The 22,955-nt window shown below is 35.7% G+C and overlaps 2 protein-coding genes and 2 long non-coding RNA genes across 6 annotated transcripts; all 4 read left to right on the plus strand.

Moving 5' to 3' along the window:
* The first annotated feature begins 1,583 nt into the window (after nt 1-1,583).
* LOC113296195 lies at nt 1,584-2,784 on the plus strand. Its single transcript, XM_026544521.1, has 3 exons — nt 1,584-1,744; nt 1,878-2,046; nt 2,245-2,784. Exons 1-3 carry the CDS (start codon nt 1,584-1,586, stop codon nt 2,782-2,784), a joined length of 870 nt encoding a protein of 289 aa, XP_026400306.1.
* A 183-nt stretch (nt 2,785-2,967) lies between these two features.
* LOC113296196 lies at nt 2,968-3,870 on the plus strand. Its single transcript, XM_026544522.1, has one exon. The coding sequence runs from the start codon at nt 2,968-2,970 to the stop codon at nt 3,868-3,870; it is 903 nt and encodes a 300-aa protein (XP_026400307.1).
* Nucleotides 3,871-4,109: 239 nt separating this feature from the next.
* On the plus strand, nt 4,110-6,263 carry LOC113293544. The gene is made up of 3 exons (XR_003332356.1): nt 4,110-4,656; nt 4,879-5,146; nt 5,794-6,263. It is a non-coding gene; the product is annotated as an uncharacterized LOC113293544 (long non-coding RNA).
* Nucleotides 6,264-15,545: 9,282 nt separating this feature from the next.
* On the plus strand, nt 15,546-18,194 carry LOC113293545. Of its 3 annotated transcripts, none has more exons than XR_003332359.1 (7): nt 15,546-15,627; nt 15,779-15,847; nt 16,234-16,368; nt 16,996-17,121; nt 17,239-17,353; nt 17,468-17,546; nt 17,991-18,194. It is a non-coding gene; the product is annotated as an uncharacterized LOC113293545 (long non-coding RNA). The 3 variants fall into 3 exon arrangements; XR_003332357.1 differs by having other exon boundaries at nt 17,502-17,546; XR_003332358.1 differs by lacking the exons at nt 15,546-15,627; nt 15,779-15,847 and adding an exon at nt 15,861-16,012 and having other exon boundaries at nt 17,502-17,546.
* Nucleotides 18,195-22,955: the final 4,761 nt, after the last annotated feature.

The following is a 22,955-nucleotide window of genomic DNA, read 5'->3' on the forward strand; positions in this document are numbered from 1 at the left end:
ACAGGATACAGTAGAAACTCTTTTAATTAATACTCGATTAATTAATAAACTCTCTTATATAATACTTTTGACCGGTCCCAGTCGGGGACAACGTGCCAAATTAGTAATTCGCTAAAATTATAAGATAATACTTTTTTGATTACCTATGTAGGCCCCATATGAAATATAAATTAATAATGCATTATATATATAGTCAATACATTAATGATTTACGAAGACTTTTTGAAAAATGATTTAATTGTCTTCTATTTTTTTGCTAAAATCAATATCGCATTGAATTTCATTTCTAATTTTTCATATCATTGTAAGAATTTTTGGTGTTGTTGGATTATCCTTGTTGTGCTTGCATAATGCTTTGGGAATTTCATCGGTCATTGTTGATTTTTGACACCTTTAAGATGAGAAGCCATATTGTGTTTATGATTTGTTTGTGTCGGTAGTATGATTTCATATTGTATTTATATAAAATATTTTTTATATTTTAGTAAAATTATTTCATATTGTATTTCTATATGAAATATATATTTTATTTTTGGATTATCCTTGTTTGTTTAGAAACTAATTATTTGATATGAAATTTATCTATAAATTAATAATTATTAATTTATCGGTTAATTAATATCTCGCTTAATTAATAAAATTTGATGGTCCCGACAACATTAATTTATAGAGTTTCTACTGTATTTGATTCTAATTCCAGCTGTTTAATCTCCTTCAAACTCGTTGAACACTTCACTGCAAATTCTCGGGTTTTCAAGAACCAATTTCCCGCCAAAAAAATGAATTCAAAACGAAGAAGAAAGGGTTGCCCTTTATCCAACAGCTGGGGTGCCCTTAGCAGCTGACGCCTTGGGGTGCAAATAATAAAGAAAGTGCCCCTTATCAGTTGAGGTGCCCCTTATCCAAATCTGGGTTCCATTTAGCAGTTATCTCCCGAGGGTCAAAATAGCACTTTTCGAGCAACTTTTTCCACACAAATGTTTATTGGCCAAAAATAACTACACACACATAAAACACCATAATTAGTACAACTGACATTGAGGACAATTCAGACACAAAAATGTGTCTATCAGTGGGGTATCATCAATGATCAAGGTCAGGCAAGCTTTGTTTTTTTCAAGAAGTTGCAACATCTAAAAAAATTTCTTAAGGATTGGAGTAGAAGAGAATTTGGTGGTGTGAAGAGGGAGAAGGCTGAACTTACTGAGAAGATTCATTTGCTTGATCAGATGGAGGAGACATATAAATTGACTACTGAGCAGTTTGAGGAAAGAATGAAATGTAGATTAAAACTGAAGACTATTAAAGCTATGGAAGCTAGGAAGTGGCATGCTAGAGCAAAGCAGAATGACTTTAGATGGGGGGATTCAAATACTTCTTATTTTCGTAGAATAACAAATGCTAGGAAGAGAAGAAACACAATTGCTAAGTTAGAGATTGATGGGGTTGAATGCTTTGATCAAGAATCTATAAAAGTGGAAATGAGGAGTTATTTTGAGAATCTTTTTACTGAGAAGACTGATGTTTCTTTTTCTTTGGATAATTTGAGTTCTAGTGTTATTGCTGAGGAGTAAAGGGAGGAAATGGAGAAGTCTTTTTTTTCTGAAGATGAGGTGTATAAGGTGATCCAGCATTTTGGTTCAAACAAGTCACCAGGTCCTGATGGTTTTTCTATGGAATTCTATAAATTTTGCAGGCACATTATCAAGGCTGATTTCATGAGGTTAATGGAGGAATTTTTTAGGTATGGCTCTTGGGATTGGAGACTTAACTGTTCTTTTATTTCTTTGATACCAAAAAAGGAGTCATCTAAGGACTATAGGCTATTAGGTCTTCTTGGAAGTGCTTATATAATTCTTTAAAGTGTTGGCAAACAGATTGAAGACAGTTATGCATAAATTGGTTTCAGACTTTCAAGGAGCATTTATAAAAGGGAAACAAATTTTAGATGGTGTTTTGATTGCAGGTGAGTGTGTGGATAGTAGGTTGAAGGACAAAAAGCCTGGAATTCTATGTAAAATAGATATGGAAAAGGCTTTTGATAATGTGAGATGGAGCAGTTTGTTGAAAATTCTGGAGAAGCATGGGTTTGGGAGAAGATGGATTAGTTGGATGCAGTGGTGTATCTCAGCTGCTCATATTTCTATTTTGGTTAATGGCAGCTCAACTGAGAAGTTTAAGCCTACCAAAGACTTAAGGCATGGAGATTCATTATCTCCTTTCTTGTTCTTGCTTGTTGTGTAGATTTTATCAAAATTGGTGGATGATGTTGTTTTGAGGAAGCAAATTTATGGATTTCAGGTGGTGGAGGGAGGCACAATGATTTCACATTTGCAGTTTGCATATGATGCCTTGTTATTTGTGGATGCTAATGCAGATGAGGTGAAAAGATTACTGCTTATTCTTACAACTTTTGAGCTTTTGACATGTATGAAATTAAACTTGGAGAAGAGCACAATGATTTGTGTTGGTGCTGATGAAGTTATTCAAGATCTTGCTTTGGAATTGGGGTGCATAGTTGAAAAGTTTCCTTTTAAATATTTGGGTTTGCCTATTGGAGCTACTGCGAGAAGTACTGCTGTTTGGGATGAGGTGGTGGCTAGGATGGATGTTAAATTAGAAACATGGAAGAAGAAATTTCTTTCAAGAGAAGGAAGGTTAGTCCTTATTATGAGTTGCTTAGCAAGTTTTCCAGTGTACTTTCTTACTCTTGTCCCTATGCCTGTTAGTGTGGAGAAAAAGCTAAACAAATTGATGAGAAACTTTTTATGGAATTCTTCATAAGAGAAAAAAAAGACGTGTTGGGTTAAATGGCTAAAAATTTGTAAGCCAAAACATTTGGGTGGATTGGGTGTTAAGTGTTTAAGGAATACCAGTAGAGATTTAAAAGCTAAATGGGTATGGAGATATTCTAAGGAGAAGAAGGCATTATGGAGGAAGGTGGTGCAAGAGAAAATGAAAAACAACATGGAGGTTTGCTTACCTACAGATGATGAAACTGCACAAGGAAGAAGTAACTGGAAAGGTGTTTTGAAGTCTTATGTGTTTCTTGATGAACATGTTCAGTTTAAACTGAATAATGGGAAATCTATTAGGTTTTGGCTTGATAATTGGACACAAAATGGCACACTGAAATCCAGGTTTCCAGCTATCTACAAAGCTTGCGGTATTAAGAAGGCTTCTATTTTTGATATGATTGTGGAAAGTAGGTTACAATGCCAGACAAGAAGGAATTTGTACCTTAATGAACAACTTGAATGGGACATGTTGTGCAATCAGTTGGGTCCTTTTCATGGTCTTAATGAAGAAGAGGATGAAGTGGATATAATGGGAGGTTTTAATGTCAAGAAATGCTATGAAACTTTGTTACAAGATGGTACAAATTATGATTTTAACAAATTTTTGTGGAAGAAAGGAATCCCTCCTAGGGGAAGTTTCATGATTTGGGCTCATTTTCATAACTCATTGCCTACAGTTACAATGCTTAACCATAGAGGGGTACATATTCAGAGTGTGCAATGTCTCTTTTGCAACTCTGAGGAGGAAACAACAAATCATATCTTTGTAGGATTCTCTTTTGCTTTTGAAGTTTGGTCTTATTTTATCAAGGCTTTTAAGGTTTCTTGGGTTGCTGCAAGAACTGTCGCTACTAATTTTGAAGCTTGGCGAGTGAGTCCTTTACATGGTAAGAGTAGGAAGGTGAGGGATAAGTTGATTTATGCAGTTCTGTGGCATTTGTGGACGGAGAGGAACAATAGGAACTTTGGAGGACGAGCAATGGTCGCGGAGGAGGTCATTATGTTGATTAAACAGACTCTAGTACTTTGGTTTTATGGGAGCGAAGTCTTTAAGGATTATACTGTTAATTAAATTTTGTTGCATTGGGATACATGCAATTTTGATGTGCTGCTCAATGTATTAGGTTGTTCATATTTTTTCCTTTAATATAATCTTTTCCAATTCAAAAATAAAAATAGAAAATGATGCCCTTATCTGATAGTGTATGGTAAACATCAAACAAGAATGAGAGAGTAAGATAGTAAAAATTGGGGTGTGATAAACCTAAATCCCTAACCCGATCACATTCCAAATGCAAACAACACAAAACCCTTCCAAGTCTGCTGCAATTTGTGCCTCCAGGTGAAAAAACCCTAGAGAAGATCACTAGTAGATCGACGAAAAGGAGATCAAGAAACAAGATTATATGATCAAGGAAAACAAGATCACTAGTTGGTATAATTATCCTAAAACCCTTTAACTCCTACCACCCTTATCACATTCCAAACGAGTCAAACCTAGACACACAAAAGCCCATTTGGATCTGCAATTTGTACCTCGAGGTGAAAAATCTTTGAGAGACTATTTGTAGATTAACGAAAGAAAGATCAAGAAAGAAACAAGGAAGATATGGAAGAAGAAGAAAATAAGAAGATGAAGAACATAATGGTTGATCTGAATATTTGGAGTGAGCGGACTCGGAAATGAGATTTTCATGTGGCATTCTTCAGTTCTGGATCCAAAAATTGAAGCACCCTCACCAGCACTAACCCTGGTGGAATTAGCTGGTTGATATGGTATCGGCGGTGGTAGAGCGTCATCAGACTGATTTGGATACCCCACACAGATCCTTTTACCATTGTTACAAGGTTTCTGCAGGTATTGATATTCTACTTTTATTATTCTTTCAAGTTTAAATGGAACATCTTAATAAAATTCTAATATTTTTATTGCTTAACATGAATCTGACTCTTGTTTTCCTGCTTTTGGAAACTGATCATAATCTAACCTATCTTGTGTATTACATTTCCTGAATCAATAGTGTGCTTGTATATTTGTGTACTTCTGCACCTTTAATTACTTGTTTTCATTTATTAAAAGGTACACATGAACTCCTTGCTGGAAGCTACTAATGCTGCTTGTGAGTATATGCCCTGGCACAGAAGTTGAGGTTATTGCTGGTGGCCCTAATTGCAGCAGTGGTTATATGCCCTGGCGCAGAAGTCACTGCTACGGTTTTCTTATCAACCCAGATAACCCACCTTGTTAATATTGATGAATAAGGTATTTGCTCGGGTGATCAAACTGATTTGGATCCTCGGCACAGATCCCTTAACAAGTAGTCATATCCTTAACAAGATTTCTCAAGGTATAAAATTCTATTTTCAATCTTTAAGTTTATCTGTTGGCTGTTGCATTTAGATCACAATAAAAATCCAATATTTATTGTCGTAACATGATTCACATCTTGCTTTCCTGCATAACTTGAAAATATGCGGGGTTACATTTCCAGTTTTAAATGCTACTTAAACTAGTTCTAATTCTGATATAATGTTATAGAACTCCCTTGTTCACTGGATTCCCTTACTGTTTCCACTAAGTTATCCCTTGGTTTCAGCTCCAAGCCTTTTTAAGTGTAGTTAATATGGTTTGGATGTCTAAGTCTCAAGTTCTCTGACCTAGTTTGAGGGATATCCATGCTGAACAAGCAACTTGGGACCATTTTTCTTTTCTGAAATGCTCTTCTTTACAAATATGCTTTCTTTCTTCTCTTTTAACAAGTGCCCATTGCCTTTCATAATGAAACTCTAAGTTGCTTGTTTGAGCTTTTTATATGTTGGTTGTCATGATCTTACTAGGACATGTGTTAACAGCTGGTTACTCATTGAATTGATATGGTTTACTGTTAGTTATATCCTTTGCAGGATATGTTTCTTAGAAGTTCTGAATTTGTGCAACATAATTATGCATGTACGTTTTTTTAGATATCTGAATGTCTTAGTAATGTGTATGTAGGTCTGAGGAGAAGCTAATTATACACACCTGAAGTGATATATTGAAAGGTTAGGGATCCTCATCGTATTGGTTGTAATTGTCCTGCAAGGACTAGTCATTGATGCAAAGCAATGGACAGATAGTAGAAGAACAAGCGAAGGAAGAAGCACAACTGAAACAAACATGTCCTAAATTGACAAAGATGCTTAATCCTGTTTTAGCAAGTGAAGTTCTTTTTCTAATACTTAATTTGATGTTATTATTTTATACATGAGAGCCTTCTGTAAAAAGTTTGGTTGAAAAAACAGTCATACCCACAGGATACAGGGGAACTCGTGAGCTTTCCTGGAAACCTAGTTTAAGAATCAGTTCATCTTCTGTTAGCCCTTTAGTGGAATCTGTTTGATTACTCTTCGTTGCTTATGTAAACACTACTGGGAAAAGCATCATTCACTAATGATTCAAAATTTATCATAGTCGTAAGTTGATACTGGTGGTAGTTCTGCACTGTCCTTATGGTCCCCATATATGTCGTTCATTTCCTTCAGTAGAGTTTTATTTGTTTGGTTGGTTGGCCATAGGAGTTTGTACATTGATTTGAGCTCAGTTTTGGCCAGAGCTAGATGTACATGTCCTTCTGGGCATCAATTCACCATCACCAAGTTCAGTCGTTGAAGAAAGCAAGGTAGTGAAAAACCAAAGAAGAGCTTGATTCACTTTGTTAGTGAAAGAGACTTCTTGGAGTCCCTCAGTTTTCATTGGGTTGTAGAATCTAATTCAGCTGGCTAGAGCATTATATCCATCTATTTCTGTTTGACCTGGAGGCTTGTATTTTGTTGTGTCACTGACGCGGTAGTAATACCGAAAAGTTTTTCATGAATCCATCTAACCATATTCTTTCAAACTTTTTTTCTTTTAATAATCAGTTTATTCCTCCATGGTTCCTGTGGTGAGGGGAAAGATGAGATTTCTGAAGAATATTCTCTCCATGGTGGTGTTGAGTCTTCAGACTTTAAGGCTGCGGAAAACCTGCTTGAAAATGGTAATTGGGTAACTGTATAGACATATAGAATTACTAGCTGGATCCCTCCTCCTCCGTCTGTGCAGCCTGCTACAGCCCTCGGTACTACTCCGACAGTCAACAGACGCAACAAGTCCAAGAAAAGAATAGGAAAATTAGGCGCAGGCCCAAAAAAAAGATATTCTTATTGTCAGGTCCAAGATTATTTTTTGCTTCCATGACACTCATAATTATATGAAATTTTGAAAAGTGTCTGCATAACAGGTTATGCATTAGGGGTATAATTGACAACGCAACTTGGATATAACATATCTAAAAAACCACACCTTGGAATTTTACAAATTTTAAATCATTGGAAATCTTTTTAAGAGAGCTACACAACGAGTACAAACAACAATATCAAATTTAAGTTTTTTACGAAAAAATCGGAGGCGATTGTTCTTTTAAGATAAATTTTCAAAAATTTGGTACATAAGCATTATGCAGCCACCAAAAACGATGCATAACACATTATGCAGACACACCAAAAGATGCATAAAACATTTTGCAACCAGATTTTGGTTCATGCATCTATTAATTTATGCATAACATGTTATGCATACATTTCCTTGGATGCATAAGAGATTACACATCATTTTTTTTAATTCAGTGCTTACAAAAATATGGTTGCATAATGCTTTATGCATCCATTTTCTCGACTGAGTAACATGTTATGCAGATATTATTGTAGGTGCATGACAAGTAATGCAGTTTTTTTTTGTTGGTTTCAATACTAACAAAAAAATAGTTGCATAACGTGTTATGCAACCATTCTCTGGACTGCATAACAAGTTATGCAAAAAAAAAAAATGCAGCATAACTTGTCATGCACCTACAATAATAGTTGCATAACGTGTTATGCAACCATTTTCGGGACTGCATAACAAGTTATGCAGCAAATTTTGTATATGCATAACTTGATGCATAACAAATTATTCAACCAATATGACCAACACCAACACCACTTGTACAACCTACCAACACCAGAACCTCAACCAATAAAAAAAGAAATTTCAACACTACGCGCAGCAATAGGTTCATGTCGAGCTCCCAAAAGAAATAATACTGCTTGCACCTATTAATCACCAGCAAATCCATTCGAATCACGCCTTCTTGACAAAACCTCAACCATTTTGCAGTTCACTCTGTCATAGCCATAACCTCACCACAGCTTCCATTCTTGGTCCCATTTGACTGCATTACCCACACAGACACCTTCAAGCCTTAGTTTAACACCACCAGGAGCACGAAAAACCAACTCCTTCCCTGTAGGTTTCATACATTTCAATCCTAGCATACATCTAATTGACAGCACTTCATTTCCTCTCAAACCTTCAACCATTTTTCATGAATGCTAAAATACCCTTGAATGATTAGTGTTTAATTAGTGTTAATTTTAATAATTAGTTGTTAATGATTATAGTTAGTGTTAGTGTTAATTTAGGATAATAATTTTCTTTTTTAAGAGATTGAATGAATGAGTTATCTATTCTATTATATAAAGCCAACTAGCCTTACTGTAGCAGGTGAAGCTGCAAAAAGTGATTTCCAATTTTATCCTTGCTTCATTTTTATTTTACACACATTAGCTAAGTGTATTCGGGCTACCGTAATTTCAGCATCTTTAAGATTAATTTTCCATTGCTGAATCTGACATTCATTTTTTTTCTTCTAGTTAAATCTGACATTCATATATGTTGATCAAATCAGATCGTCGAATTTTTCAACTAATTAAATCTATGATCAATCAATCAAAGTAAAAATTATTAGATTCATCAAATAATGCGCAAAAAGGAAAAAAAAAACTATGGTTCTGTTTCCATATAGTAACGCCTCAACAAAGATAAAGATAGGAAGGAGATGAAATGTTATCTTATGGATTTAAGGAGAAAAAAAGATCACAACCAAAGCAGAGGGGAAGATGAAAAAAGTGAAGAGGGGAAGAAGGTGGTGGAGGCATGCAACAGAGAAAAGAAAGAAGGGTACATAAAATTGGGTTTAGGTCAAGGGTTTCTACACAAATAGAAGTAAAATCCACGGCTAAAATTGATTGATAGATTATAGCACGTGCAAAGCACGTGCAGTTCATTCTTGTTATAGAAGAAGAAGAAGAAGAAGAAGAAGAAGAAGAAGAAGAAGAAGAGAAGTAGAGAAAAAAACCTTTTTTTTTTCTTTGAGATCTTTGTGATGTGTGATCCAAATTCGAGTGAGGAAGGTGAATCTTCATCATGTAAAGATAAGAAAATACATATCAATTACGATGGAGATCCGGAGATGGCTTATTTGTTGGATTATGAAAACGATTTTACCCAAACTCAATCTCAAACTCAACTTTTTTCTCAAGGTCAAGATGATGACTTTGTGGAGCCAAATCCCGAAGATGAGCACATGGATGAGGAACGCAATGCTAATAATTCACAAGTATCGTTGTAGACGTTGTTTAATGTCTGTTTTGTAGCTTGAATTAACCAAAAAATTGGATTTTTGTATGTAGTTCGGCACAACAGGGTAAGGTTCGACACATACTTTGGATGCCGAACCTTGGTAAATAAGAACAGTTCGGTTTTACGATTGAATTCATTATAAGCCGAACTGTCATTGAATTATTTTTGCGCCAAATAAATTCATTGGTTCGGCTTAAAAATGATGTGCTTATATAAGTCGAACCTCCTAGAAAAATATTTCTGAGTTAAAGTGTAATGTTCGGCTGACACGTGTTTTAGCCGAACAATAAAAATATGTTTTGATAAGACTCAAGTGTGGTGGTTCGGCTTATAATGTTAGTCCCTAATAAGCCGAACCTTTATATGTTTAGTAGTTCGGCTTTTCATGTCTAACACAAATGAGTAGAACTTTGTAGCTCGGCTTTCAAGTAGGATTACGAATGACCCGAACCTAACCCTGAACGTATGTGATATTATTTTCGATTGTTACTGAAATGGAAACTATGTAGGATCAACCACCGCAAGTTGATGTCATTCATGAAGATACTAAAGATCACTTCCAAACTGACTTAATAGGTACTTGTATTCAAAATCATTAATTTAACTTAACTTTTGTACTTGTATCCATGTAGACATGGAACACTCGAGATGAAGCTGTTCAATGGGCTGAGGAATATGGTTTTAAAATCAATTGTGTCCTAGTTAAAGGTAGACAAAGCCGAAAGGAGCGAGTTGAGATGGTTTGTGAGAGAGGAGGGAAAAACGTAAGAAAGAAGAAAAAGGGTGAGGTGTATATTGGGAAGACAGGGAAAAAGTATAAGACTAAACAAAGGAAGATAAATTGCCCCTTCAAGATCGTCTTCAATTGGAACTCACATGAAAATATTTTCACCATGAATAAAGATATGGATTGCCATCATAACCACCCACGTCCAAAGGATCTTCATAGACATTATAGAGCTGGAAGACTCAAAGCTCATGAATATGCGGAGGTAGATAAAATGACACGAGCACGTATGGCACCCTCTAAAATCCTTAGCAAATTGAAGGCATATGATAAGAATAACAAGACTACGTTGCAACAAATATATAACGCGAGAAGTACTTTGAGAAGGAAGGATTTGCAGGGTAGGTTGGTGATGCAACAATTATTGTGGTTGGTGATAGACACATTTTTGTGTTTAATTTGATCTCAATAATATATATTGTTGGCACTCGAGTTTGTACTAATTTTGGTGTTTTATGTGCTTGTAGGCACCTTTGGAAAATAAATATTTTTTGGAAAATTCGGCTCGAAAAGTTTGTAAAAGCCCCGGAGGACACGTGTTATTCGGACTCTCACCTTGGATAAGGGGCACCTCAATTACTAAGGGGTAACCTTCTTCACAAATTCAAAAAAATATTTTGGCGGGAAAATATTTGCTCTTCAGTAGCAGATTTTCTCGATTGCATTTGGACGTGATTTTGTGCGATTCAATCGCTGAAACTTTGTGGAAAGATGTAATATATCATAACAGAGCTGGTATGGGTGATTGTTTCGACTGAATTTGGCTGGATAATCACGTGGAAGAAATCAGAGCAACACGGGTTTGAAAATGATATTCACGGATTTTCAGCAAGTTTGATGTGTGCTGCTCGTGTTTGGATGACACTTAGTCATTGAATATGCGTGTAGAAGCTAAATAAGGGAGTATCAGAAGATTTTTACGCGTGGAGAATCATTTCAGGGAAGAAAATATTCGGAAAATATTTTCTTTTAACACCGAGTAATGGAGGATCATGGAGAGTTAATGAGTTCTTGTCGCTGTTGGGTATAAATAGGTTCCCTGGGTGTCCTAGAAGGGGTGCCGAGAGTTTGGGGTCGATAGAAGGTCCAGAGAAGCAGAAATCAAGAGTTGATGAAACTCTGTTTCTGCTGCTGCTGATGATGAAGAACACCAAGAACACGAAGAACAGACTCTCGAGGACAGTGGTTTATCAACAGTGTCTAAGACGCAAGCCGTGGGTCGCAGTGCAGTATAAACATCAGCATCACCTGTGTTTTATGGTTCATTCTGTGACGCCTTTTGTGCGTTGGAGATTACAGTTTTACACCATTTTCTCCTTTTCTCTCCATTGTAAACACCATTTGAGTTATAAAAATATATTTTGAGCGTGTTTTCATCATGAGGAGCGAAAACCCAACACTGGGACGACGGAGGAGGCTGAATTTCATCCTTGGGGTAATTTATTTTATTCTTTTTTATGACTTTTGCATTAATCTAAAATTGAAATATGATTTGAATTAATTGGTTGTTATTTAATTTGATGATGTATGCTTAGCTTAGTTGTTTTGATACATCATGATTAGGACTTACAATCAATGTTTTAAGAATCTATCTTGGCAAAATCAGAGTCTATGTTAATTTTATTGAGTTTTATTTGTCAAATAATATATGAATGAACCCTGTGTAGTGAATTCGGCCAAATCCTTAGTCTCAGTACCTCTCGCCCATTGTTAATATTTTTTGTATATATATTTTTATTAAATCTAAAAATTCCATTTCCTTCACAAGTCTGAAACGAATCCTATTTACTACAATCACAATCAAAAAACATAATCAATTGGCGCAAAAGAAGAACTATGCTTGCCAAAAGAAATTGGATGATTTCGGCCATGTGACACACCTTTTTATTGCCCATCCGGAATGCGTAAAGTTGGCGTTATGCTTCCCACAAGTTCTCGTATTGGATTGCACCTACAAGATCAATAAGTATGAGATGCCCTTGATGAACGTTGTTGGGCATACGTCAACCAAGTCACCTTTCACCATTGCTTTTTGTTTTTTGAAAAATGAGTTGAAAGAAAGCTATGTTTGGGCATTAGAACAAGTGAAGTTAATCTTCCGAGAGGATGCTCTTCCAAAGGTCACGGTAACCGACCAAGAGGCGAAATTGATGTTTGCTATAAGGAAGGTATTTCCGAACACAGAAAAAATTCTTTGTACCTTTCATATATGGAATAATGTTAGGAAAAAATGCCAACCAATAATTCAACCGCTTAAGTTGAAAGAGTTAGAGAAGATTGCAAAATTACCGAACGGAGAACGAGAAGTGAAGAAGAAAGAATTCAACAATGCATATGAGGCTAATGAAAGTATATGGGCATGTTTGTCCAACGATTGGGATTCTTTGCAATGGTCAATCACCGAAGAAGTGTATGAAGAAAATGTTTCAAAACTCATTGCGAATTGGGGCGTCAAATACCCGGAAATCATTATATACTTACGCAAGCAATTCTTGGGTACCAACAAACATAGATTTGTTAGTGCATTTAAAAACCACCACAAGCACTTCAACAACCAAGCTACAAGTATGGTAGAGTCGGCTCACTATCGTTTGAAGAAGAATTTATTTGGGTGCGTGGACACGTTCGCCACTGTGTTTGACGCAATAAAAGACTATTTCATAAGTGATGTTATAAGAATTAAAACATTATTCGAAAAAAGTCTAATGATGAAGCATAATGAATTTTTGGATGATAAGTGGCTCCAGGGACTAACCCACAGGGTCTCTCATTTGTGCCTTGAACTTATAATGAAGGAAGTGGATTTGAAGGACAAAATGGATGCTAACTCCCAATAAGAGTGTGTTTGTAAAATGAGGGAAGGCATGGGACTTCCGTGTTGGCGTGATATACTTCGGTACAAGGATTATATTGTACCTTTTGAGGATATTGATCCTCATTGGAAATAATTGAGTTGTGACCCTATCCCCGATGAGGACGATGATGTAGGGATTTGGGACACACCTTATGGGAAAAAGTTGGCTGGGATGTACCGTGGGATGTTCTGAGATCAAAAACAAATATTATGGCACAACTACATGATGCCAATTCTCTATCCTCACACCCAACAAGGTCTACAAGAACCGAAAAATGGGCCACAAAAAGGTAGAATACCTTCCAAAGAAACCTGGAAAGTGCTCAGAACAAAAGCGTATGCACTTGCACCGGAAGGGATCCATCCGGGGTCGAGTACCATGATGCAAAGTACAAAGAAGAGAAGAAAGAAATAGAGAAGATAAACAAGATGGATGAAGTGAAACTATCAAAGAAACGCGGTCGACCGAGAAAGGATAAAGGTGAAACAAGTGACAAAGAAGTTAAGAATAGTGGTCCTCTATGTCCTCCCCCGTTGCAAGGAGAAGTTAAGCTTAAGGGTTAGATGTTTGCATCTCAACAAATGGAAACAACAAAGAGTACTCCGGTGCCCAAGCAAAAGGAGAAAAAAACCATTTATGCATATGGAAAAATGAAAGGTCCTAAAAAGAGATAGTTTGGGAAAGTATTTGCGACCTACTAATAGGATTTACAAAAATTACTTGCACAATCAACACTCTTCCACCATCTTCCGGAAGACCATGGGGAAAACCATTCTTGAGAGCACGTATCACTTTATCATTACTAGGAATGTGCTTACCTGTCTCCATTGATGTAACAATTTTCTTCTTTCCTTTCTCTTGTTTTTGTTGTGTTTCTTGTTGTAGTTCTTCTTGTGGTTCTTCCTCTTCATCATCATCACCCTTATCTTCATCAATGTCATCTTATTGTTGTACATGCAAAGAACAAGTCCTGTCAGTTCCCCTTTTCCCTGCATGCAAGTTCTTGGTGCCACCACCTCGAGGTTTGAGAATTTTTGAATTAGAAGGAGTCACTTCCATTGTCCTCCTTTTAAGTTTCTCTTTGAATTTTCCCGGATGGGTGCTAAAACAAATGATTCACCTTAATTAATTTTACAAAAATAAATAAATATGATTCTACTAAACAAGGTGATAAGTCACCTATAAATGGACAAGTTTATAGGGACCTGTTAGCCATACACTGAGTAAGGTTCGGCACATTCGATATTTATCAAAATGAGCCAAACAATGTAAGATGGATTTCTAAGTAAACATATTTAAGTTCGGCTAACGATCATAAAAATTAATTATACGTCGAACATGGTTAAGATAAGTTTCAGTATGTAGGTTTGGTTAATTCGATTTTCAAAAGACAACATGTTTTTCAGCCAAACTATTCTTCGTCTGTAGAGAAAATAAGTTCGGCTGATAAATGTTAGCCGAACACTACTCTGTAACTACCTAAAACGCGAGGAATCATCAATTACATTTCATGAAATCAATGAAATACGAAAAAAAAAAAAAACAATGGGTTTGTGGAAAATACCTTTCTATGTGCAATTTTGAAGAATCAGGGTCTATCTCTCACTCTCCAATACCAATTAATCCACTATCCTCTTCATCTCCATCTTTTCCAAAAACCCTAGATTGAACACTAGTGGAAAAAAGGCTATCTGAGACATAATGAAACGACGCAAACTGGATGTCCAAAAACCGCCTCATATCAGTGTGTCGTTGACTAAGGTCAAGTTGTCGTTGTGGTTGGACTTTTGGTTGACTTGTACAACGACACGTTAGTGTTTGTTGCCGACTAAAGTCAAATTGTCGTAGTAGTTGGACTTTAATTGACTTCTACAACGACACATAGGGTAGCATCATTTCGGTGGCAGATTTTTGTGGTTAGGATCAACTTGTTTGTTGGAACGGCTGAGATGAAACGAGAGTTACTTTTTTATTATCGAGTAATATATTTTTTTTTCTATTTCCTTCATCTCTCACTTCACTCATCTTACCCTCTCACTGCAGCTCTCACAAACACCACAGCAGAAAAAAAATCACACCATGAACTATTTTCTCTGAAATCCGCCATCATCAAAACCTTTTTCAAGGAAAACCCACCACCATCAAACCATTTTATCTGAAATTTAAAAAAAAAAAATCTCTAAAACCCACCTCCATTAAACCTTGAAGAGAAATCTGATTTTGTTCAACCAATTTCGTGTTTGAAAGACACCCAGTTTTTTTTGTTGTGCAACCATTTCAGTTTTGATCTTACAAATCATACAAATCACTGAGAAAAAAAGGCTTCGTTTTTTTTCTTCATCTTCTTCTTTTTCAATCCATTTACAGAAGAAAGAAAGGCTTCAATTTCTTCGTTTTCTGATCTCATTGGTTGATGTGTTTGAGTTTGGGTGGTGGTGAAATATGTTTGTTTCGAGACTCCAGATCTATTTTTCTTCATAAAACGAAGCATATTTTCGCGTTTCAAGGAAGAAGACCATTTGTGGGCAAGTTTCTCTTACAAATCCTAACCCAAGTTTGATTTTGATATTTTGAAGTTGATTTAATAATTGGGTTTTTTGTTATTTGATTATTTCTAGTATGATTAGTTTCTCGATTTGAGGCTTATAAGGGTATCCCACCACCACCGTATGACAAGATTAAGAAGATGCTTATCCATGATGCTCTTAAGTAAGATCTGGGTCCTGATTTTAGGGTGAATTTGAATTGTTTTCAGTTTCTAGATGAGAATAAAAATTTCATTGCAATTTTTTATTTTTTTTTTTTTTTTTGATGAAGGCTTTATTTTGGTAACTCATTATGTTGTTTTTGTTGTGTGTAGATGCATGAATAGAGCTTGGGCTGGTCTTGGAGAAGCTCTCGAAAGTAGAATCGATAATAAGATTCATGGGTAAAGTCTCTAAATCCACTAATCTGTGACTCATGTGTATGGAAATGATTTTACTGAAGTAGGGTTCTGGTTAATTTGTTGTTGTATGTTTATTTTTGGGAGGATGGTGATGGATTTACTATGTATTTGATTCCCTGAACTCTGGATTGACTCACTATTGCAAAGGTAAAGCCGCTGGATAGTAAGGTTTCATTCATGGTTATTGGAAACCAATCTAATTATATTGCTACGCGATAGCTGGACTAAGTGATGTCGAAGAGTGCTTGAAACCAGAAGATCTATGGATATTGTAGGAATACGTGATCAGTAACTTTTGTATATATGTACTTCAAGTTTGCTATTATGATATCTGATGTCGCTGGTTAACTCACGCTATTTTGATATAGGTCTGTCTGCTCCTAAGAGCTTGGAGGATGCACTTATTACACATAGTGGGAGTACCACAAGAACTCCTGATCCTGGTTCTGCAATTTGTGGCCGAGAAGACTTACCAAAAGATCAGTTCTTGCATATTTTAATTGGTAACCAGCTCCACATACTCGATTAACTTTCTGTTATTTGTAGTTACTCCGTGAATGCTCAATTTCTTGCTCCCCTTTGCACCATGAAGTAGTGGACATAAGAACAACTAAGTACGATATATATGTGGTCAACCTTGTTTGCGAACTGTCATATGAATTTAGTATGTTCTCCACCTTGCATATACGTATCCAAGTTGTGGAATTTTTTCTTTGTACATATATTTGCCCAATGCCATCATTAGACCTAAAAATTTATGGGTATATTGTTCTGAATACTTGATTTTCTTGTAAACTACTGGATTTAGTTATACTAGTTCCTTCCGATTCATGGAGTTGTGTCTTCTTTGCACTATATAAAGCTCATCATGTTTCATAATTTATCTCTAGATAGATCGGCTCAGGCTATGAACTCAATATTTTTGCATATTTTGTTTTTCTTGGATTGCTGAGATTTTCTTTCTATGTTTTATGCTTTCCTTCAGATTCCTGTGACATTGTTTGTATATGGTTTTGAATCTGTGAAACTTATCGAATATTTGCTATTCAGTTTATGTTTTGAATCTTTTGATTCAAATTATACTTGTTTGGTTATTGAATTTAACATGTCTTTTACGTTTGTTCCTTCAGCTGGAAAGTGCTTGAATTTAATGGATGTCAAGCCATGGGAATAGGGTTGGCAAGTCAGATATGGGAAAGCTTTTAGGATACTGTGAGGAGTGTCAAAGGGAACGCCTTACATGGGGAGTGGCATAGGTATCACTACCAAGCTTTGTTGCAGTAATTATGTATCCAAGAGTTGCTATGCTAAGTATGTTGTCAATGTGTATTTGATGTTTCAAACTACTTGTTTTGCTGGGTGTGGATTAGCAGGCTTAGACTTTGAAGGTCAGTTGCAACCAATGCTGCCTGCAAGCTAAATGTGGTGTTGTGATTGGCTCTGCAATGGGTTAGTTAATCAACAAAGATCCCAATTCTTGTCAATGCTGTAAGCTAATTACCTTTTTATGGCAATCTCTTAGTTTTCTGTTATAGGGAGTTTGAACTTACAAGATGCAAATTTTCTTATAGTAACTGATTGATTGTGTTTTAGTTCTTGTAGTGTGTGTTTTGATTCTGTTTACTATTTCTTGTAGTAAACGAGAATGGTCTGCCAGTACCACACACTACTACTGACCAAGGTAACTGAATACTTAGGTCCTTTATTTAGCTAGGAATCTTTGAAAAGTTGATATCAATGTTAAAGACTACATTTTATTAAGCTAGTGGTGTTCAGATAGTGGTGTCTTACTTTGTTGTTTAAGAATTGCATACATCTGGCTTTTTGAACAAGAACAAGTGCTAGGGCTTTCTTTTACTAGTGGTAAATGTTAGAAATGAATATTAAAAGTTGAAATCATGTGAAGGGCCTAAATACCGGTGATCCATATCTTTCTATGATATCATCTTGATTCTTGATACGTCAATTATTCATCTATAGCTTGTAGTAAATGGTGCTTGTATGATGCTGTTTTTCTGATTGTTGTACATCCATACAGGTCCTTGGAAAAGTATATTCACTTTTCAGAGATTTTTTCACATTTGTTTTATACTTCAGTGATGTTGACACCTTTTGATTCTTGTAGGTGTGGGTTGTTCAGTAATTGTTGGCTCGGTTCATCATCATCCGGCAAGATATCATTTTGCTGGTTTGCAGTTGTATTTATGAACCTTACGACTTGGATATATGACTTGTATGAATTCTAACTTGATTATTTAGTCAAAACTTGATTATTTAGTTTCTTTTGTGATTTTGAACCCAAGTGTAAACTGAATTCAGTTATGATTTGTGCAACCAATACAATGATTTTTATTTAAATGGCCTTTTGAATTACAAACTCCAAGTTTTATTTATCTCAGGGTAATTTGAGTTTATTTCATCCCAGTCTGTTAGCCAGATCATTCAGCTGAACCAGCTTCGGAATTCAGCTAAATTTCTATTTTTTTAATATTATAAAATTAAATCTACGACGTAATTCAGGTATCGTACCTAGCGACAACCTAAAAGCATCGTAATTCCGAGTCAACTTGAAAGTGTCGTTCCATAAAAGACACTAAATCTACGGCACTTTCAGCGGCAACTTTATAGTGTCGTATATCACTCTCATAAGACACTTTCCAACTATCTTAAAACGGCTTTTTTTCACTAGTGGAAATGCTACATAAACAACACCAGGATTCGACGTCCTACCTCTAACACATCGCTTATAACGAGTCGAGGTGCCATATATGAGTTTACTCGAGAGCTTAATCGAAAAATCAAATTTTGAGAATTTGGTTGTTGTTTTAGGTTTTGGAGAAGTGGGAGAGAGAAAGGTTTTTGGTTTTTAAAAGTTTTATAAAAAAATAAATAAATTAAGTAACGGTTAATTAGTGGGTTAATTAAGGGATAACGGTTAATTAGTGGAAGAGTAGTTAATTAGTGGATGGTTAATTATCGTGAGGGTTTTAGGATTAGAATTTAATTTAGTGGAAGGATAATAATATAACTTAAACTATATAACGGTATTATAAGCATCACTAGGATACCCCTTATAATCTTCCATGGGATGGCATAATAAGTCTATATGCCCCAAATTTTTTGGGTATGCCCCAAATGACGGTTGGGTTTAATGGCTTTTTTTTTCCAGTAAAATTTAAATTTTTTATCCGAGGCAATGTCCATTCTCTAGTGACCTCCAATTATCCTAAGATTCCTAACACAACAAGAAATGGTGTGTCCAAAATAAGTTGGACCAGGTGACAAGGACACAGTTACTTGAAAAACCCCTAAACTAAAGCTAACTAAACCAATCCAAGTAGTTCATATTCGTAGGCATCAGATGGATCACATGTTCCTTGACCCCATCATAAATAGTAAACTTCATAAGATGTCTATTGAAGATAAGGCTTTGAGACCATTCTGTTCATAAATAGTAAACTACCTTCATAAGCTGTCTATCAAAATAATAACCCTTTGACCGAAAACAGAAATATCTGATAGGATAGGTTCATGAACTGATTAAATAGGGTTTATATTCAGGGTTGTCGTCTCAAGACCCAACCAGTTACTCATCCTAGCTGCTTTATCAAGTTCATAAAATTTAAGAACAAAATGAAAATTGGCCTCCGCAAATGCATCTCTTTATATAGTGTCCTACTTTATCATGTGTTGCAATATATGACCCGAATTTTTGACATTTTCCACCCAAACTTCTAAGCAAGGCTGCTATGGGAGACTACCAAATTCTATAAAAAATAGTAACGAGAATTACTTGTTTTATATAAGTTCGGTAACCCTGTGGAATCTGGTTAACCCTTGTAGCAGTGATGATTTCTGACCGTTAATGTTTAAATATCCTGTAGACCAATCAAGTTAGGATTGAAGTATGAGTTTCTAACTGGTTGGAGCCTCATGTCCTTGTTGCATTAGTTACTCATTTACTTGCAGTTGCAGTTCTTCACTACTTCTATATCCAGTTTCTTTATTTTTCTCTTTCTGTCTATAAATTATTTAGAAGACAAATTAAAGTTGGTGCAGTGAGACAACTATGGAATTGAATGGCTGTGGTGCCCTACTGATAATTTGCCATGGATTCTCATCATCATGCATGCACCTAATAATTATTGTTATAGACTTTGTCCATCAAACAAAATGTACTGCCACTGCATGTCTGCGTCGACCATATACTTCACAGAATGGTCCCTAAATTTGCCGGCCGCAACCTTGTGTCCTAGTCCCTACAAATAGAAATGTTCCCAAAGTAGCATAGTTATACAGCCAGTTGATCCCTCTACTCTACAGAAACCATACCTAATTGATCCAATCCATTAACCAGCAATGCTTGATTGTGTCTCCTAACCTTCTCACAAGCTTGCTAAATATCTTCCCCATGTTGAGATAGAATACGTTTTTAGTCTGCATAGATCAAAAATGTTCTGAGAGCAAAAATATTTTGGAGAACTTTTTATTTGGTTCAGTAACAACCGGTGCTGGGCTCCCCGACGGGCTAACGTGTCGCAACGAAGATTTCTACCAATGATCATATCTTTATTGATTGCATAATTTGCAATGGTGGGTCTGTCATCATGATCATCATCTCTGTTACAACATTTTGTTGATTCGATTCTATCGCTATAAATGCTATTAGGTTTTGAGTGACAATTCATTGCATATTGTGGGGACTTATGTTGGCACTTTCATCACAACAACACATTTGTAGCTGTTTCACTATTGATTCCATATATATATGACATGAGAAGGGGACAAGACATCCCTCACATTTATAGCGACGGAAAACCGAGTGGTTTTTGCTTAACAGGAATCTGAAGAAACGTTCTTGTAAAGCGTTGCAGTATTATGTAACATCCAGTTGACAGGTGACAATGCGAAATGGAAAGAGATCAAAAGATGTGTACCGTGCTTTATGAGTGTGACCATACGTGGAACTATCGGGCTAAAACTATACGTACCCAGTTTTCTAGTTTCTTCTTCTATGAACAACAAAATCTTTGATTGTAGGTTTGGTTTTCTTGCTTATATCGGGCTTAATGAGTGTGACCATACATGGAACTATCGGGCTAAACTTCTACGTGCCCGATTTTCGAGCCATTTTGATTCTACAAACAACAAAATCATCGATTGTTTAGTCTCTTCATCAGTTATGTGATCGAGATTATTACGTACATGGGGTGCTAAAGGGTGACACATTTACATTTTTTGAACGATCCATGATTCATGATGTGTGACAATTCAGGAGAAGGTTATGGAATTTCTCTCGGTTGATTCATAGATTAATTGATCTTCTTCATGTGTTCTCGCTTTCCTCACCCACCCTCAATAGCATTCACATTTCACAATAACTACGTTCTATGAAGATTCTGGTTACCCGGGTTTCTTTCTAACATTCATCATAACGCTGGGTATGTGACTAGAATACTCCGTAATTAGTATATTCCAAAGGATCCATGGAAGATGGACACTATGATACATGATTTGTGTCATTTTCTCTGTAAAATTCGAACGATAATGAATTTAAATCTAGTATCTTGATGATGCGTTCCTCTAATAAAATTTTATATTCCCACAAAAAATAAACACAATTCGAGACGTTTAACATCACCATTCATCCTTTTGAATATAAGCCGTTAAAACAAATTAAAGAACGGAACTCAAGTGTGAGTAGTCTAAGAGTCTTACTCTTATTTTTTGGTCTAACTTTTATTATTGAGATCGGAGTTTCACTGATGATTCGTGTCTCCACGAAAAAATAATTAACAAATTGTTAAGAATCATAAATCGTCCAACCCAAAACAGCTTCCTCGCATGAAATATTTTCTGGCAATACTGATCACTCAGTACCGAATTCCATATAAAATTAAGCACTTCTTATTTGTCTAGTCCACCTTTTATTTGAATCTAGTCAATGAAAATTTGAAATGTAAGCAGAATTTTTCTGAGGGAGAATAGTAATCTTGATCATTGCCTCTCAATATTGCTGCAATAACTAACAAGATTTATTGCACCTGTAAACCAGCAACATCTACACTTCATAAGTAAAAGATGCGGGCATTATTGTATTGTAAAAAGAGTTTGTCAGTGAATTAAAAAAACGGAACCAACTCAACTAATGTACAAAGATTCTCATAACTCCATTAACCTCTTGGATTTAACTTTCCTGACATTTTTATCTTCTTTTCATGCATCCTTCTTCAATCATAAATTTCAGACTTCCAAAATCGCTGCTCGAGGAGGAAATTAATGATGGGTTTTAATTGTTTTTTAAATAGTGTTTCTGACTTTCTGTTAATCGGGTCTTGTACCATACAAAGTCGTGTTTCAAAATTAGTCAACAGAAGTTGTTTTCCCTTCCACTGTGTTGTCAAACTCTATGATGTTAGCTTCACCTTCCCAAACTATGCTTCCTTTGATGACAAATTCTCATATTACAAAGGAAATTGTTCCCACTTCTAGTTGAGCCCTTCAGAGCTAGCATTATCGTTGGCCTCATTCCTTCCCTATACCTCAAATGTAGTGAAGGGATGGCACTTGAAAGACAATTTTGTTATAGTGTCCCCTCATCCTTTATTATATTATATTAGACGCGTACTCAGTATCCGTATAAATTGTGCCAAATGGGTACTCAGTACGTGTAACTTTTTTTTTTCATTTTTTTTCATGGGAAATATTTATCCAGGTAAAAAAATTTAGAATAAAAAAAATATATCAAATAGGTAAAGAAACGAGTTTTAGTAAAAAAAAAAAGTGAATAAGGAAAGTTTTTAGATAAAAGTTTAAAAACCAGAAAAAAATACGAGTACTCAAAAAGCAAACGGGTACTCAATACGCCCTTCCCTATAAGGGTGATCAGATCTGATCAGCCTTGTAGGAAAACCCTCCATATCCCTTCCCTACAATGAAAATGGAAGATCATAGTACTTGGATTTTTGGTGTTTTGAAGGATGGAGAGGGATAGGGAAGGGATATCCCTCTCCATAGCGCTAGCTCTTAAGTTTCAAATTTTGATGTGGATTCTTAGATAAATTTCTTCAAACTCACTTCTTGTTTAAGA

Source organism: Papaver somniferum, chromosome 7 (assembly GCF_003573695.1).
Source record: "Papaver somniferum cultivar HN1 chromosome 7, ASM357369v1, whole genome shotgun sequence".
NCBI lineage: Eukaryota > Viridiplantae > Streptophyta > Magnoliopsida > Ranunculales > Papaveraceae > Papaver > Papaver somniferum.